General features: G+C 35.6%; 6 protein-coding genes across 6 annotated transcripts; 4 read left to right on the forward strand and 2 right to left on the reverse strand.

Annotated features, from left to right (window-relative positions):
- Positions 1–347: 347 nt before the first annotated feature.
- RO3G_17184 (26S protease regulatory subunit 10B) lies at positions 348–1,707 on the forward strand (the record flags this gene model as incomplete). Its single annotated transcript, XM_067671768.1, has 4 exons — positions 348–450; positions 514–633; positions 684–919; positions 979–1,707. 4 exons carry the CDS (start codon positions 348–350, stop codon positions 1,705–1,707), a joined length of 1,188 nt encoding a protein of 395 aa, XP_067527709.1.
- Positions 1,708–2,813: 1,106 nt separating this feature from the next.
- RO3G_17185 (uncharacterized protein) lies at positions 2,814–3,008 on the reverse strand (the record flags this gene model as incomplete). The annotated part of the gene is made up of 1 exon (XM_067671769.1): positions 2,814–3,008. The coding sequence occupies one exon, from the start codon at positions 3,006–3,008 to the stop codon at positions 2,814–2,816; it is 195 nt and encodes a 64-aa protein (XP_067527710.1).
- Positions 3,009–3,258: 250 nt separating this feature from the next.
- Positions 3,259–5,089, forward strand: RO3G_17186 (uncharacterized protein; the record flags this gene model as incomplete). The annotated part of the gene is made up of 5 exons (XM_067671770.1): positions 3,259–3,594; positions 3,721–3,874; positions 3,968–4,075; positions 4,139–4,584; positions 4,880–5,089. The coding sequence occupies 5 exons, from the start codon at positions 3,259–3,261 to the stop codon at positions 5,087–5,089; spliced, it is 1,254 nt and encodes a 417-aa protein (XP_067527711.1).
- Positions 5,090–5,386: 297 nt separating this feature from the next.
- Positions 5,387–10,835, forward strand: RO3G_17187 (chitin synthase; the record flags this gene model as incomplete). Its single annotated transcript, XM_067671771.1, has 7 exons — positions 5,387–5,694; positions 5,782–7,197; positions 7,306–7,477; positions 7,546–7,651; positions 7,719–10,276; positions 10,323–10,602; positions 10,780–10,835. 7 exons carry the CDS (start codon positions 5,387–5,389, stop codon positions 10,833–10,835), a joined length of 4,896 nt encoding a protein of 1,631 aa, XP_067527712.1.
- A 205-nt stretch (positions 10,836–11,040) lies between these two features.
- Positions 11,041–11,316, reverse strand: RO3G_17188 (uncharacterized protein; the record flags this gene model as incomplete). Its single annotated transcript, XM_067671772.1, has 1 exon — positions 11,041–11,316. One exon carries the CDS (start codon positions 11,314–11,316, stop codon positions 11,041–11,043), a length of 276 nt encoding a protein of 91 aa, XP_067527713.1.
- Positions 11,317–14,687: 3,371 nt separating this feature from the next.
- On the forward strand, positions 14,688–15,098 carry RO3G_17189 (uncharacterized protein; the record flags this gene model as incomplete). The annotated part of the gene is made up of 1 exon (XM_067671773.1): positions 14,688–15,098. One exon carries the CDS (start codon positions 14,688–14,690, stop codon positions 15,096–15,098), a length of 411 nt encoding a protein of 136 aa, XP_067527714.1.
- Between the last annotated feature and the right edge of the window lie 954 nt (positions 15,099–16,052).

The following is a 16,052-nucleotide window of genomic DNA, read 5'->3' on the forward strand; positions in this document are numbered from 1 at the left end:
TATATCAATGAATAGCGGTGTAGATCTGTACTGCCAAATAAAATGAAATAACTACATAATAAGTCATTCTTGATTTTATATGGAGGGAAAACATCTCTTTTTTTTTTTGTCTGAAGATCCAGAGAGTGCTACAAAGGTAAAGAGTTTCTTGTCAACACTCGGACCTCCTTTTACCTTTTCGAGCTTATTTGAAACTCGTCACATTCAAGATCCAATTCACTTACGTAATTTCTTTTTTTAATCTCCACTCACCGAAATAAGTAAGTTCGGGTTTTGAGTGCCATGGACGCGTATTACGACTCTCTCTTTTAATATCTTGATTTTTTAAAGAAACTTAATAATTAAAAATGTCTTCAAGTCAGCCCGAACAAGATCCAAAAACTAAGGCCTTAAATGGCTATAGAAGAAGACTTTTGGAACATCGTGAATTAGATGCCAAACTTAAAGAAAGTAATATACACTTCAGTAACATTATAGCTGCAATGTTTTTCTTATTCTCTACTTCACCTATAGTGCGTCTTGGATTGAGAACGCTTGATAAGGAATATGATAAATCAGAAGACGACATTAAAGCTTTACAAAGTGTAGGTCAAGTCATTGGCGAAGTATTAAAACAATTGGACGATGAACGATGTAAGTAGATGTTCTTTGTTTTCGGCGTGAAGGTTTATACTTGTATACAGTTATTGTCAAAAACACAAGTGGACCTCGTTATGTTGTGGGATGTCGTAATATTATAGATAAAGAGAAATTAAAACAAGGAGCCCGTGTTGCTCTTGATATGACTACTTTAACTATTATGCGAATTTTACCTCGTGAAGTTGATCCTCTTGTATACAACATGTCTATGGAAGATCCTGGTGATGTCAGCTTTGCAGGTATTGGCGGGCTTTCTGAACAGATTCGTGAACTTCGAGAGGTAAATTAGCTTTTCAACATGTGTAAAGCAAAAAGGCTTAATGTGTGTATCGTAATTAGGTGATTGAATTACCTTTAATGAACCCTGAATTATTTTTACGTGTTGGAGTTAAACCTCCAAAGGGTGTACTGTTATATGGACCACCTGGTACAGGCAAGACTTTATTGGCTAAAGCAGTTGCTAGTACTCTTCAAGTGAATTTCTTAAAAGTTGTTTCCAGTGCTATTGTTGATAAATATATTGGTGAAAGTGCTAGATTGATCAGAGAAATGTTTGGCTATGCAAAAGAGCATGAACCCTGTATTATTTTTATGGATGAAATTGACGCCATTGGTGGTCGTCGTTTCTCTGAAGGTACATCTGCTGATAGAGAAATTCAACGTACTTTGATGGAATTGTTAAATCAAATGGACGGTTTTGATTATCTTGGACAGACAAAACTTATTATGGCTACCAACCGACCTGACACACTCGATCCTGCATTGCTTCGACCTGGTAGATTGGATAGAAAGATTGAAATTCCATTGCCCAACGAACAAGGCCGCTTGGAAATTTTAAAAATCCACGCTGGCAATATTGCAAAGCATGGCGATATAGATTATGAGGCTATTGTAAAGCTTTCAGATGGATTCAACGGAGCTGATTTAAGAAATGTGTGTACAGAAGCAGGAATGTTTGCTATCAGAGAGGAGCGTGATTACTGTATTCAAGAAGATTTTATGAAAGCAGTAAGAAAACTTCAAGACGCAAAAAAACTGGAAACAAAGTTGGATTACGAAAAGATTTAATAAAGAGAAACCTTTCATTTATAATAACCTTTCCCGTAATTTGCGTGCTTTTTTAACTGTACGTGTATTATTGTCATTATCGTAAGCTGAAGATAAACACCATTGCATGCCGCGATAGGCCAACCATGATGCCTCTAATACAAAGTATCCCATACCAATCTCTAATACACCAATACCCCAGCCTGGATAAAACGCTTTCCATCCTCCTTCTTCTATGTATGTCCTCTTTATACAATCAAAAAATCCTTTATAGTTTGTGTTCACCTTTAATAATCCACTATCTTGTACCATGAGCTTGAACAATATTGTATCCACAGGGTAGCTTGCTGTGCGAGTAATGATACTACTGATCACTCCACAGGCAATTTCAGGGTAAAATGTATGCAAAACAGTAGAATCCTTTTTGCTGCTAGTCGTACTGTTATTCTTTTTGGCTGCTGAGGATTCTTGGGCGGTAAATGATTTAAAAATATGTCTATAGATGTAAACGAGTAGATTTTCTGTCAAGATGTTTAATATGCAAGAAGGTATAAATGCTGGATGGATAGTGCGGAAACTACGAAAACACATTAAATTTTGCTTGTACATGTGAAAGAAATCGTAGTAGTTTCTAATGACAATGCGGCTAATGTCTGAATCTGTCTGGACACGAAGAATCAATGCATTTCTGTACAGAGGATAAAGTGGAGCATTGATTGCCAATGCTAGTAATTTTGCCGTTATTTTTGTAATAGCGTATAAAGGGAAGTTGATCTTTATGGCAAAAGCCGAAAAGGCTGACATGATTTGGCCAAGAAACGATTCATAGCTGGCACTGATTGCCTGTCCGAGCAAGCCGAGGCCGAATCCAGGGTATAATTTACGTATGCCACCGTTCCTATAGGCATAGTAGAGCTTTGCAGCTCCATAACTTGGTGTGTCTCTTTGGAAGCTATTTTTCACGGGCAATGCCTGTAAACTATGCCGAGCTGCAACGATGGGAAAGCATAGAGTATAATTAGCAATCATAGATCCAATCGCAAGTATAACGCCTGATATATTCTCTTTGACTTCTAAAGCAATATCTCCTTAGTAAAATGCAAGAGTATAGAGAGTGGTGTATATTTTTAACCTTTATGTTCTAAAGGGGCATGATAAGTACTAATTGTGGAAACAATGTCAATCTCAGCATCAGCTATTGCTTCAGATAAACGGCGTAAATGCTGAACTTCACGTTCTTCTTCTTCTTGATTCTCTGCAGTTGATCTAATTTGAATCGTGCTTCCAATAGATAATAGTCCCAAATAGGCACTCAACGTCATATTTTACTTTATAATCGTACAAAAGAAATATCCGTCTTGAGAAATACTGCAAACTTTAAAACCAGCAAATCTAGAAAAAAAAAATTAGTTTCTTTATAAAATGGTTCGAAAAGTGCCATGTCAATGTAACAAATTAGAATGAATAAACAAATTATATTACTAAAATGCTCTCTTTGTGATAGATTGTAAACAAAGAAGAAGGAAATGTGAAAGAGACAACGAATCAGAGCCCTGTGCTCGCTGCATCAGAATGAAGAGAAAATGTGTACCTCAGAGCCCCTCTTTTAATTACAGCTCAAGCTTTGACGAAGAAGAGGAGGAAGAAGAAATCAACGAAAAGCGTTACTTTGAAATACATCAGACAATTGAACAATTAGAAAATGAAATGCGGAAGCTTGAAATCGATTTAAACAAAGAAAAATCAGCAAATGCACTTATTAAAAATGAACCAGTCTGGCACATTCGCTTTGAAAATGGTCATATGATGCTCGACAGTGAGATAAAGGATTTCCAAGAATTATTACTCTATGGAAGTTCATTTATTCGCTACCTGTCACCTTTTGGATATACTTTTCAAACATCATCGGTAATTTTTGAACGAGCTGGACCAAGTATAATACACAATATATTGTCTACTATATCCAAACTACTTAATTCACAAGGAAACAAAAGGAATATATATGAAAACAGTCTAGTGACAAGATGTTTACAGCCTAGTGTCTATTTGGATAGATTAATTGACAGATACTTTTACTGCTACAATAATTTTATTCCTCTGGTTCATGAGAAAAGCTATAGAAAATATATTGAAACACTCGAAGATAAGCTGCAAGATCCTGTGACATTAGCGATGTGTGCTAGTGCAAGTATACATTTGTGTTCGCACTCTTTTTTTGATTCAAATGAGAAGAGATACTTTGGAGAATATTTTTATCACAGATGCATGGATAAATTAATAGACATATTTGATGAACCTGAAAGATATTTAGAATCGCTTATGGTCGTAAATATCTTACAACCCTTTATGATGACCACATTACGGTTTAATGATAGCAAAAAGTGGGCTAGTATAGCTTCAATCCTCGCATCTAATCTTAAAGAAAAGTACCCAAATTATAGACATGGAAAAGACTTAACAGATCATACAACTCGAACTTTATATGCATCTATTCACCGTAGCTCTGTTGTCGCAAAAACGATCATGGGTATTATTGATTTGGTGATGGATAATAGAACTGACAGATTTGAAACATTTAATGAGTACCTCGATATCCTACCTGATGATCCACCGTTTACAAAAAGTGTGCTAGAGATGTTTAATTATATTGTAATAATCGAATCGCATCATATAACAGAACTCGTTTACAAGCAATCGCGAGAATTAGTCTTAGAAGGAAAGGCGCAATTGACACTGGAAGATATTGCATGTTATGAAAGCATACTCATGGATTGGTGGCATAGCTTGCCTGACTACTTCAAAATTAGTAAAGGGCCTTTTGATTGTACAAAGGAATTGATTGAAGCTTGTACTGATACACAAAAGCTATTGATGTGCTTATATGTTCATGGATTGGTGGTAAATATTCAAGCATGTTTCATTAATCCAAAATCAGCAAGTGGTGCACATCACGTAGTGAAAGACAAAGCAACCTACTTGGCATTATATGCAGCGGATATAATCATAACTTTAACAAAACACTTTGATAAACTTGATACATTTTGTTACTGTAAGAAATGCAAATACTTTTTTTATATATGCGTTTACTGACATGCTTATTACAGCTTCTTCGAAACTATTACTAAGATCAATAGATACGCTTGTATCTCTTATGTACATAAAAAATAGTGTGGTTAATCTTAAAACAAAACAGAGGATAAAAGAGTTTATGGAAGAATTTAAAAAATCAATCTCACCAGATCATCATGTTTTAACGAGCAGTCTGCATTCATCATCTCTTTCATTGACCACTTCTGAATTGGCTGTATCAGCCCATGACGTTTATCAAAATTACCCATTGCCATTTGAGGCATTTATATTTGATATGGTAAACAGCTCAGTTATGGACATCAATGAAGTGTAAATTATATATTTCATTGTATTATTTCTTCCCCTTCTTTTTTTCTTTGTAATAAACTAAATTAAACTATTCGTGTATATTAAAGAACCATTATTGGTCGTTTGAAGAAAAATCAAGAAGGGGGACTATGGAAACTGAAATCAGTTTTTTTTTTTTAAAAAAAAAGGGGGGGGTGGAAGGAAAGAAACATCAAGGGGATTAGAAAAAAGGGAGAAGATATAAAAAGTTAAATTTCTTTTTTTTACACAGCACTTTTTTGTTTATTTAAAGCACTAGAATTAGAATATCATTTTTTAATAGATGGCTACAAAGCAGATAGTTGAAGATCTTTCAGAAATTGAGGATGTAAATGAAGAGAAAATTGTATCTGTATTAAAGGAGAGATTCTTAAAAGATCAAATATATACCAGAGTGAAGCATTCACTCTTAATCGTCGTCAACCCATATAAAGACTCTCGTGAAACAATACAAGAAATCAGTGAAAGATATTTGGCCGAATATAAAAATACAGATATTAAAGAAAGACTGCCTGTCCACATCTTCCAACACGTCAATCAAGCTTATTTTCATATGCGTCGTACTCGAATTGATCAATCTATTTTACTGAGGTATACATGCAATTTGCAACAAGGAAAGCTCCTTACTAAAAAAAAAAAAAAAAAATAAAAAAAACTTCTCCTTTTATATATATTTAGTGGTCTATGTGGAAGTGGAAAATCAGAAATGAATCAGTGGATATTGTATCACTTAATTACTCTCAGTAACCCAAAAAAGCCAACAAAATTACAGCAACTGATACAAATGGCTTACAGTGCTTTAGAAGCATTTGGGCATGCAAAGACGACCGTACACGACAATGCCTCCCGCTTTGGGAAACATCTAGAATTACAATTTAATGAAAAGGGGAGAATGGTAGGTGCGAAAATTATGGACTATATGCTTGAAGGATCAAGAATTACACAAGCCAATGGCGATGAACGAAATTTTCACATCTTTTACTACATGTTACATGGAAGTACACCAGAAATAAAGTCGTTATTACATCTGGATGAAGCAGCATCTTACACGTACTTATTCAAAACAAAAGAAGCTGCAAGACTTGCGGCTGCCCTCGTGGAACAAGATACAGAAAAATACAATGAGCTAAGAACCTTATTAAAGTCCTTGGGTGTCCATAAAGGTACTTTTCTTCAAATGATGCAAATATTGGCTGCTATATTGCACTTGGGCAACCTTCATTTTGCAGATGATGCGACAAACATACAGGATTCAGCCATTGTAAAAAACATGGCCGAACTAGAAATTGCTGCAGAACTTTTAGGAGTTGAACCAAAAGCCCTGGAGACTTGTCTCACTTATCAAACAAAACTTATCAAGCGGGACCTAACAACGATCTTTCTTAATGCAGAACAAGCCGCACTTCAGCGAGATACACTCGCAGAGACACTCTACAAACTTTTATTTTCTTGGCTCATAGAGATGTTCAACAAAAAGCTGAATAAAGCAGAGTTTCAGAATACGATCGGTATCATTGACTTTCCTGGGGCAGCACCCATTGGACACAGATCTTTTGAACAATTATCGATGCTTTATGCCAACGAGCGACTTTACCACTATATGCTTCACCAGATTTATGAAAGAAATAGTTCAGTCTACCCTGTCTTGCGTGTACCAGCACCTACCTTTCCTAATACGTTAATAGATGATTGTGTTCAACTGTTTGACCGTCCACAGACCGGATTGCTGACTACCCCTCCACCATCATTACAACAACCCAGCCGATTCTTGGAGGTCCTAAAGCAAAATCACCGCAAGAATCCATGCTTGAGCTTCAAGACGGGAGGACAAGAGACACTGTTTTCTGTTCAACATTTCACTGGCACTGTAACCTATTCACCTTCAGAATTCCTCACACGCGCCCATGAGACGCTCTGTACAGATTTTATCCTCCTCTTTGGACCACAGGCAACTGAAGCGCCTACCAATCGACTCGTCACCAAACTCTTCTCACAAAAATCTGTCAGTTCCTCACAAGCAGATACTAGTAGCGAAAGAACAGTAGCGGGACCGATTGATAAGATCCTCTCAACCCTTGCGTCATCCAAAAATTGGTATGTCACCTGTCTTCGATCCAACGATTTACTGTTACCACATTCGTGTGATCCCAAGAAATTAGCGGCACAGATAAAGACACTTCATCTAGTTTCACTTGTCGAAAGGTCTCGACTGGAGTACACGATTGACATTGATCTTTTAGAGTTTTGTGAAAGGTATGCTGATTTGATTCATGCAACTGCTGTGGACTTGGCTGCTGAGCCCAAAGAAAAATTTTTGGCTTTGCAAGAAGTGTTGGATTGGGACGAGAAGATGATGATACAACATGAAGAAAAGGTGATGAGAAAAAAAGGTTTACATCAAGGAATTGTTTTTTTAAAGAAAAAAAAATTTCTTGTTAATAGGTGTTTTTGACGGAATCAGCTTGGGCACTTTTAGAAAACAAACTTCGTGCAACTGAGAAAAGGGAACAAAGAAGAGCAAGGTGTATTGCGAAAGGAATTCCATTTGGTAAAAGAAAAAAGTATACCTGTTTTGATTAAAACAATCATTAACACTGTCTTTTTTTGAATCATAGTTGAAGATGACGAGGAGGAATTTGGTGACCCAATGTATGTTCAACATTCATGCAGATCCATGACTGAGGCAGGCTCAATTTATTCTGAGGATTGTTACGAAGCATGCTGTGAAGAATCATTTTACTCTCAATCTTGCGATCATAGTACGACTACAGTAACAGCTACTACAGTTGCATCCGTATTTGATGATGACGAGGACGAAGAAGAAGCAGTCAAAACACAAGACAATGATTCATCTGAACAACAAGAAAAAGAACCAAGAAAGAAACGAATCAGTCCGTCTAGAGGGTTTTGGGTCACACTGACTTGGCTTACGACATGGTGGATCCCTAGCTTTATGTTATCACACGGATGTGGTATGCGAAGGTCCGACATCCGGATGGCATGGCGAGAGAAAGTGACATTATGTATGGTCATTTTGTTATTGTGTGCAGCAATGGTTTGGTTTATAGCCTTCTTTGGACAACTGGTATGTCCTCACCAAGATTTATATACCCAATCTGAGCTTCAAGCCAAGAGTGGCCGAGATAATGCTTATATTGTGATACGAGGCGAGGTGTTTGATCTGACCTCGTTTGCACCACGTCACTGGGCTTCGGAAGTGATACCTACAAGCGCCTTATTTCAATATGCGGGACAAGATGCAAGCGATTTATTTCCCGTACAAGTGTCTGCTCTGTGCGATGGCATCGATGGCTATGTAGCCAAGGAAGTGACGATGGATACTCATATCAATATAACCGACTCTAATTCGATCTATCACGACTTTCGATACTTTAAACAGGATTATCGTCCAGACTGGTATTTTGAGCAAATGGTGTATCTAAGAACAAACTACCGTATTGGTTTCATGGGATATGATCCAGTAGACATCAAGGACCAATCAACCAACCCTATACAAATCGGAGGTATCCGTACCCAGCGACGTTGGGCCATTCTATATGATAGCGTTTATGATCTCACATCCTACATGATGGGTGGTCGAGTGGTTCGTGCACCTGAAGGGCAAACAGTTTCAGCAGACATTGACATGGACTTTATTGATAATTCCATCACCGAGCTCTTTCGCCAACTAGCTGGTACTGATATATCTGCTCACTTTGATGCCTTGCCATTAGACAAGACGGTACGTGAGCGACAGTTGACCTGTTTAAGAAATTTATTCTTGGTTGGTAAGGTCGACAGTCGCAACTCACTTCAGTGTTTATTTTCCGAATACATCTTACTCTTGATTACTGGATTCCTATGTAGTGTGATCCTGTTCAAGTTCTTGGCTGCTTTGCGACTTGGATCTGAGAAAGTGATTGAAGAATATGACAAGTTCATTATCTGCCAAGTACCTTGTTATACTGAAGGAGAGGAATCACTTAGAAAGACCATTGACTCATTGACTGTACTGAGATATGACGACAAACGCAAGCTACTCTTCTTGATTGCAGACGGTATGATTGTTGGCAGTGGAAATGATAGATCAACCCCTCGTATTGTCTTGGACATCTTGGGAGTAGATCCTAATCTTGACCCAGAGCCCATGTCATTTTTATCCTTAGGTGAAGGTAAAAAGCAGCATAATATGGGCAAAGTGTACTCTGGACTTTATGAATGTTCTGGACACGTTGTCCCCTTTGTTGTGGTTGTCAAGGTGGGAACGACAGAGGAACGGCAAAAGCCAGGCAACCGTGGCAAACGTGATTCACAGATGGTACTGATGCGGTTCCTGAATAAAGTTCATTTTGATTCGCTCATGACACCACTTGAATTAGAGATCCATCATCAACTCAAGAATGTGATTGGTGTCAACCCAAGCTTTTATGAATTTGTTTTGATGGTGGATGCTGACACAGAAGTCCTTCCTTATTCTCTAAATCGAATGGTTTCTTGCTTTGTACATGATGCAAAGATCGTCGGATTATGTGGGGAGACGATGCTTTCGAACGAAAAGGACACTTGGGTGACAATGATTCAAGTCTATGAGTATTACATCTCACACCATTTAGCCAAGGCTTTTGAGTCCTTATTTGGGTCAGTCACTTGCTTACCTGGATGCTTTTGTATGTATCGTATTCGATCTAGTATACGCAACCAACCTTTGCTGGCATCTCATGAAATCATTAATGATTATGCAGAGAATCAGGTAGACACACTTCATAAAAAGAATTTGCTGCATTTAGGTGAGGACAGATACTTGACTACGTTAATCTTGAAGCACTTTCCTCACTTCAAGACAAAATTCACGCCTGATGCTGCCTGTATGACAAACGCACCAGATCAGTGGCCAGTGTTGTTATCTCAACGTCGGCGTTGGATCAATTCCACAATACACAATTTAGGAGAATTGATGTTCTTACCCCAGCTGTGTGGCTTTTGCTGCTTTTCGATGCGCTTTGTTGTCATGTTGGATTTGTTGAGTACGCTGGTGATGCCTGCTGTCGTTTGTTATTTAGGATATTTGATTTATCAGCTGTGTACAAATACAAATCAGGTACCTTTGATGTCTATCATTACATTGGCAGGTGTCTACGGTCTTCAGGCAATCATCTTTATTTTAAGACGAAAGGTAAAAATGAAGCTATTTGTATGTAGATTCTTAGGATATTACATAGTGGGAACATGTAGGATGGATGATTATCTATATATTGGCCATACCAGTCTTTTCATTCTTTATTCCTCTTTACTCATTTTGGCATTTTGATGACTTCTCTTGGGGAAATACACGTATTGTTGTAGGAGAACAAGGGCAAAAGAAAGCAGTGGGTCCAGATGAAGGTACATTTGATCCTAGTGTGATACCTATGAAAAGATGGTCCGAACATGAACAAGAAATAACGCGTGAAGAAGAAGAAGAAGAATTAGCAAGTGAAGAAACCAAGACATACTCAGAAAGTAGAGTTGACGGCTGTAGGGACGATGATACGTGCTCAAGTGATCATGATTCTTACTGTGAAATGCCTGATGATGAAACTATATTTCAAGAGATAGTGAGAATATTGGGCGAAAATGACTTGATGGAATTAAGCAAAAAACAAGTGCGAGATATCCTGTCTGATATATTTCAAATAGACATGAATTGTAAGAAAGAGTTTATCAATGGTTGTATTGATCAACTGCTAAAATAAACATTTGTACACAATTGTATCTGCCCTTGATTTACTGTTTTTTTTTTTTTTTTTTTTTTTTTTTTTTTTATTATTATTATTATTATTTGTCAGGGGACTAGGGGATTGGCTAACCCACAGATCTATTTACATTTGATAAACGTTCTTTTTTGTGTGTACAAGATATGATGTAAATAATTAAAAGAAGAGAATGGAAATCAGATTTTTAAGACCAAGACCATTCAATAGAAACACGACCTTGAGATAGATTCGCAATCTTTTTGAAAGCAGCTGGACTCATATCAATATCACCATTTGAGCAACCAGGACAAGTATCAACTACTTTGGCAGTAACAGATCCTTTAGGTCCATTGATTGTAACATGTTTACCGCATATACGATTATTGTTTGAATTACCACCATTGCTCATTTGTGCATGATTTAATGCTACTATCATTTCTTTTTCACTATTCTTCCAGCCACAAGATCCAAGTCCTGGCATATAAAACGTACCACTGCCAGAGAAGGTACGAGATGACGGTGAACTTGAAACCAATCGAGAATTATTTACCTTGTCTTTGACAGGAGCACAAAATACAAAACAAACAAATGAGATTAGAATAATAGCAGTGAATAAAACAAATTTAATAAGCATTTAATAATAAAAAGAAAAAAAGAACAAGTACTTTAAATATGTTATCAAACGATCAGTTCAAACGATGGTCAAGGGGTAAATTTTTTGTGGCAAAATCGGTCCGATCCCTTTTATGTTTGTTCCCCCCCCCCTTCTTTTTAATCTCCTGATTGACAAATGTAAGCATAATTTGATTATCTGTCTGCTTGAGTCTGGATTTCAAGATATTTTCTCTCTCCTCTGAAAAAGACAATTTTTAATTTGCGTACATCAACATCTATTATCTATTTTACTGTAAACTGAAGGCATTTCTTGTACAGTCGCAAGATTTTATCGGTGAATGAATACAGAATTTTTCTTTCGCGTATCATCCTTCTTTTTACATATTCAATTTTTCACTTTTTGTGAAGTTATCCTACATTATTTCTAAATCCACTTGAGGGAATGGTAGAGTTGTACATTATGATATACAAAATATAGAATGGAGAAGCAAATGAGGCTTTCAAAAAAAACTTTTTATCTTTATTTTTAGAAAGAGAAGAATGATGTCGATTGATGATATGACATCCAATTGAAGCAAAAATAAAAAGTTTGTTTCTGATATTAAATGCCTATTGGATTTGCTTGACATCTTAATTTAATGACCTTCTTTCACAGCACAGTCAATGATATTGTTATGAATGATTAGATGTTCCTTTCTGGTTAGATACAAAGAATATATATATTTGTTTCATGTAGTATAGAATAAGCATCCGCATGCCTTAAACAACACCTTAAAGCTTTCACAAATTGCCACTAAGGAAAGATCAAAAAAAGGTTCATGGACGCAATTGAAATCAACGTAGGTCCCTGAAGTCTCTAAAGATGTTGGTGTAGTATTGGACAATAAGGAAAAGTGAAAGTTCATTCAGTAGCCTAGTATGTCATTTGCTGTTTCAGAGTTTCTATAAAACTCAGACTTGTTAAATTGTAACAAATTCATAAGTATTTAAATTTTACATGAGCACATCACTTGTCTTTGTAAAACTATGTTCTCAGCTACTCTGCATGTGCTTTTCAGCAATGGGTAGGTTATAGGATTTAGTATATATAAAGTGCTTGATTCAGCTTCTTTTCATTTATTTAACTAACAAAAAAAGAAGGGGAGCATAGAACAACAGTATACTATAGTAATCAGCATATTTTAACAAGATTGACAAGATTGCTCGCAATGATAGCCTGTTATCCATTTTCCATTCATTTATGCAAGTCAATTAATGTTGTGTAGAAAAAAAAATGGAAAGCCTTGATCGTTATAAATGAAAAAATGGCGTGTTACCAGTACAATTATAATGACTATCGAGAATAATAACTTTATAGAACACTGCTGTCAAAGATCCACAACTTTTGATTGTTCATTTTCATTAGTATTTAAGCAGGATATCAGAGAATTCAACCGACTTTTTTCTAAATAAAAAAATGGATAAAATAGTGGTATATGCCAGTCGTTGTAAATAGCTTATTAACTCGGGTCCTTCATGCAAAATGCCTATTTTGCTTCAATCTCACCTTGGGGCCACTTCCCACGTTATCAAAAACCCTTGTTGTATTACTTCTCTAATCTTCCTTATCATTGATTAAGGATTAAATGGATATTGCTTACTACAATAAACGCAAGACCTGTGAGCATCTTTTACGTGGTGAAAGTAAGTTGCTTCAAGCTTTAATGTTTTCAAGGTACCATTCATGTTGATAATTTGTTACTACCAAATGCTCACATAGGAGTAAAATCCATTTTGAAAGCAAATCTATACACTAATCATTGCAAGATATACATTCTTTTTCATAACTGCATAAAAAGATTTGGTACTTGCGAACATGGCAATCACTGTGCAAACAATTTATAGCGTAATTGTGTGTCTGATGATATCAATTTTCACAATACGATAGGTTGGCTACATTTAGTCAAGTAAAGCAGAAAAGAAAGAAAATTAAACTTTTTGCATGCTTATCATTATTACTACTATTTTTATACTACTTCAGCATTTATTATTATTATTATTATTATCACGATTGAGTGATACACAGTAAAGTACATTTCCCTTTTTTGATTACAGATTAGTTTATTTATATAAGCAATAGGTTTCCCTCTTTCAGTATTCCTTTAATGTTTTACAAAATGACTATAATGAAGTAGGTGCTGATTTTATTATGCTTTACTTGTTTTTTTTGTCCAACTTGATTTACTTTAACTTTATGAACTCATGCTTTCTTTTCTTTTTATACCTTCGAGAGAATTCAAAGAGTGATTGCAAAATTGCGTACATTCTTAATATCTAAAATGAACCTTTATTGTATAGCTTTTAGATTGATTTATGTATTCTAAAGTGCCCTCATTAGATATTGTGTGAGCATTTAATTTGATTAATGAGTGTACGAATCAGCCATACTGTGTTCAATCACAAAGCAACATTCATGTTTCGAAAAGTAGACAACTGGACAAATATTTATGTTAATTAACAACCTCATGTTACTCTATAATTATCCAGAAATCCTTCCTCTTTATATCAATTGACCTTTTAATATAAACGTATGATATAATTGACTTTCCATGATCAATTGATAATTGCGTGTTACAAAATTAAAAAAATCATTAAAGCGGGCTAGACCTCATAGACAATATGACGCATTTTCATTTGTTCAACAATAAAGTCCGTCTTAATTGATACTAGACCTATTTTTATTCCGGATCTATTCTCAGGGACACATTCGTTGGGCCAAAAGTAGTTGTACATGGTCTGCATCAATTCACATTTTACCAATGTCTTTTCTGTGGAAAGAAAGCAGCGTTAGGTGAGTATCTATTTCTGACTGTATTTTGGTAACCCTTTAATAATTCTTTTTTTTGCGCAGGACATAAATATTCTTGTTTTCATATTCGGATGTTTAGGGGCTGTTACCAATTGTATGACAGCGGCGCGTGTATTTTTTTTAAAAAAAAATTTGGATTGGGGGCCAACGTTATTGTGTGTGGTGATCATTTAAACCCTTCAAATTTACTATGACTGAAACAACCTATTGGCCTAACTTTCCTTTTCTACTCTTAATTGATTCTATTCCGAGTTTAGAAATTGAAATGAAAGAATAAAAAATATATAAAACTACATTGTTTTCTCTTTTTCTTTTCCTTTTTCTCTCACTTTCCTTTTTTTGTCTATTTTTCAATTAAAAAAAAGCGCAAGTCGTTTTCAAAATATAAAATGCAAACTTTCCTCATCCCTTCCTTTATTGTTCTTGCTTTTTCTTCTCTTATCTCAGCTGCTCCTACATATGATCTATTAAAGCGAGGAGATTCTTACAAGGGTACTGCTACTTGGTATAAACCAGCCACTGAAGGTGGTTCTGAAGGTGCCTGTCATGGTGTACAAATCGATAATGATTCTCCCTATGTAGCACTTAACCATCCTCAATATGGTGACCTTAACTCAAACTCTAAATGGTGTGGAAAGACGATTAAGATTACGGGCCCTGCTGGCACTGCCACTGCTAAAATAATGGACGCCTGTCCAGAATGTAGCAAAGGTGACCTTGACTTGACACCTTCACTTTTCAAAAAAGTGGTGGGCGATATGAACAAAGGCGTTGGCTCAATCACTTGGGAACTTGATTAATAATAATAAAAAAAATCATTCTTGTACACTAATTATGAGCAACTTGATGTAAAAAAATGTTTTGTATTACGATGTTCACTGTGTCAATTTGCGGATTTGCTATATATGTTTGCGGCTTCTAAATTTCATTCTTTTTTTTTTCCACTTTCACATCTACCTATTTAGTCTGAAAATTAAACTATTAATATTGTGAAAAGTTTAAGGCAACAATGTGATGAATAGAGAGAAAGAAACCGATCCTTTTATATCAAAGGCTTTAAAAGGAGCATTTCAGTATTAAGATGCTTAAGTATCTGTTTTTGGTGTTGACAGTGAATAATTTGAGAAAAAAATAAAAATGCTAGTTGAAAAAGTATCAAAAAAAAATATTGGTAAGGTGAATTGGAAAAGAAGCCCGTTAAGAAATGATATAACTCGCAATTTATGTTAGAAACCTGGTTGGTTTTTAGCTTTGCAATTAAAGGAACAGATATTCAAGTATCCAGAAAAGCTAAAGAAACACATAAAATCGATCCTATTGTGCAATTAATAGATAAGTTTACGTAAATGACTTTTGAAAATAACTCAACTTTATTCAATTCATTCATTGTATTACTTTCATGGATTTATACTATCGCGTTCAGTTTTTTCTTTCTTTTAGCTAAGATACTTAATGTAGAGTTTCATTGTTAACGAATAATTTTTTTTCTTTATAAATCAATAAAAATGCTTATAAATCTTTGATTTCGAGGCTTTTTTTGGATGTTTTGACATAGTTGTTGATTTTCAATTGTCATTATTGGTATCTTTACTTGTGATCACCACATATGATCTCTTGATCGCGCTTTGTAAACATTCATGCAGCTATGACTTTATGACAATATTTTTTTAAATGGACATCTCTGAAATAAATGAGCAAGGCACTCTAATACATGCTTGAAAATTGTACATCCATTGATTGCAGCAGTGGCTAAA

The sequence above is a fragment of the Rhizopus delemar genome, genomic scaffold (genome assembly GCF_000149305.1).
Source record: "Rhizopus delemar RA 99-880 supercont3.27 genomic scaffold, whole genome shotgun sequence".
NCBI lineage: Eukaryota > Fungi > Mucoromycota > Mucoromycetes > Mucorales > Rhizopodaceae > Rhizopus > Rhizopus delemar.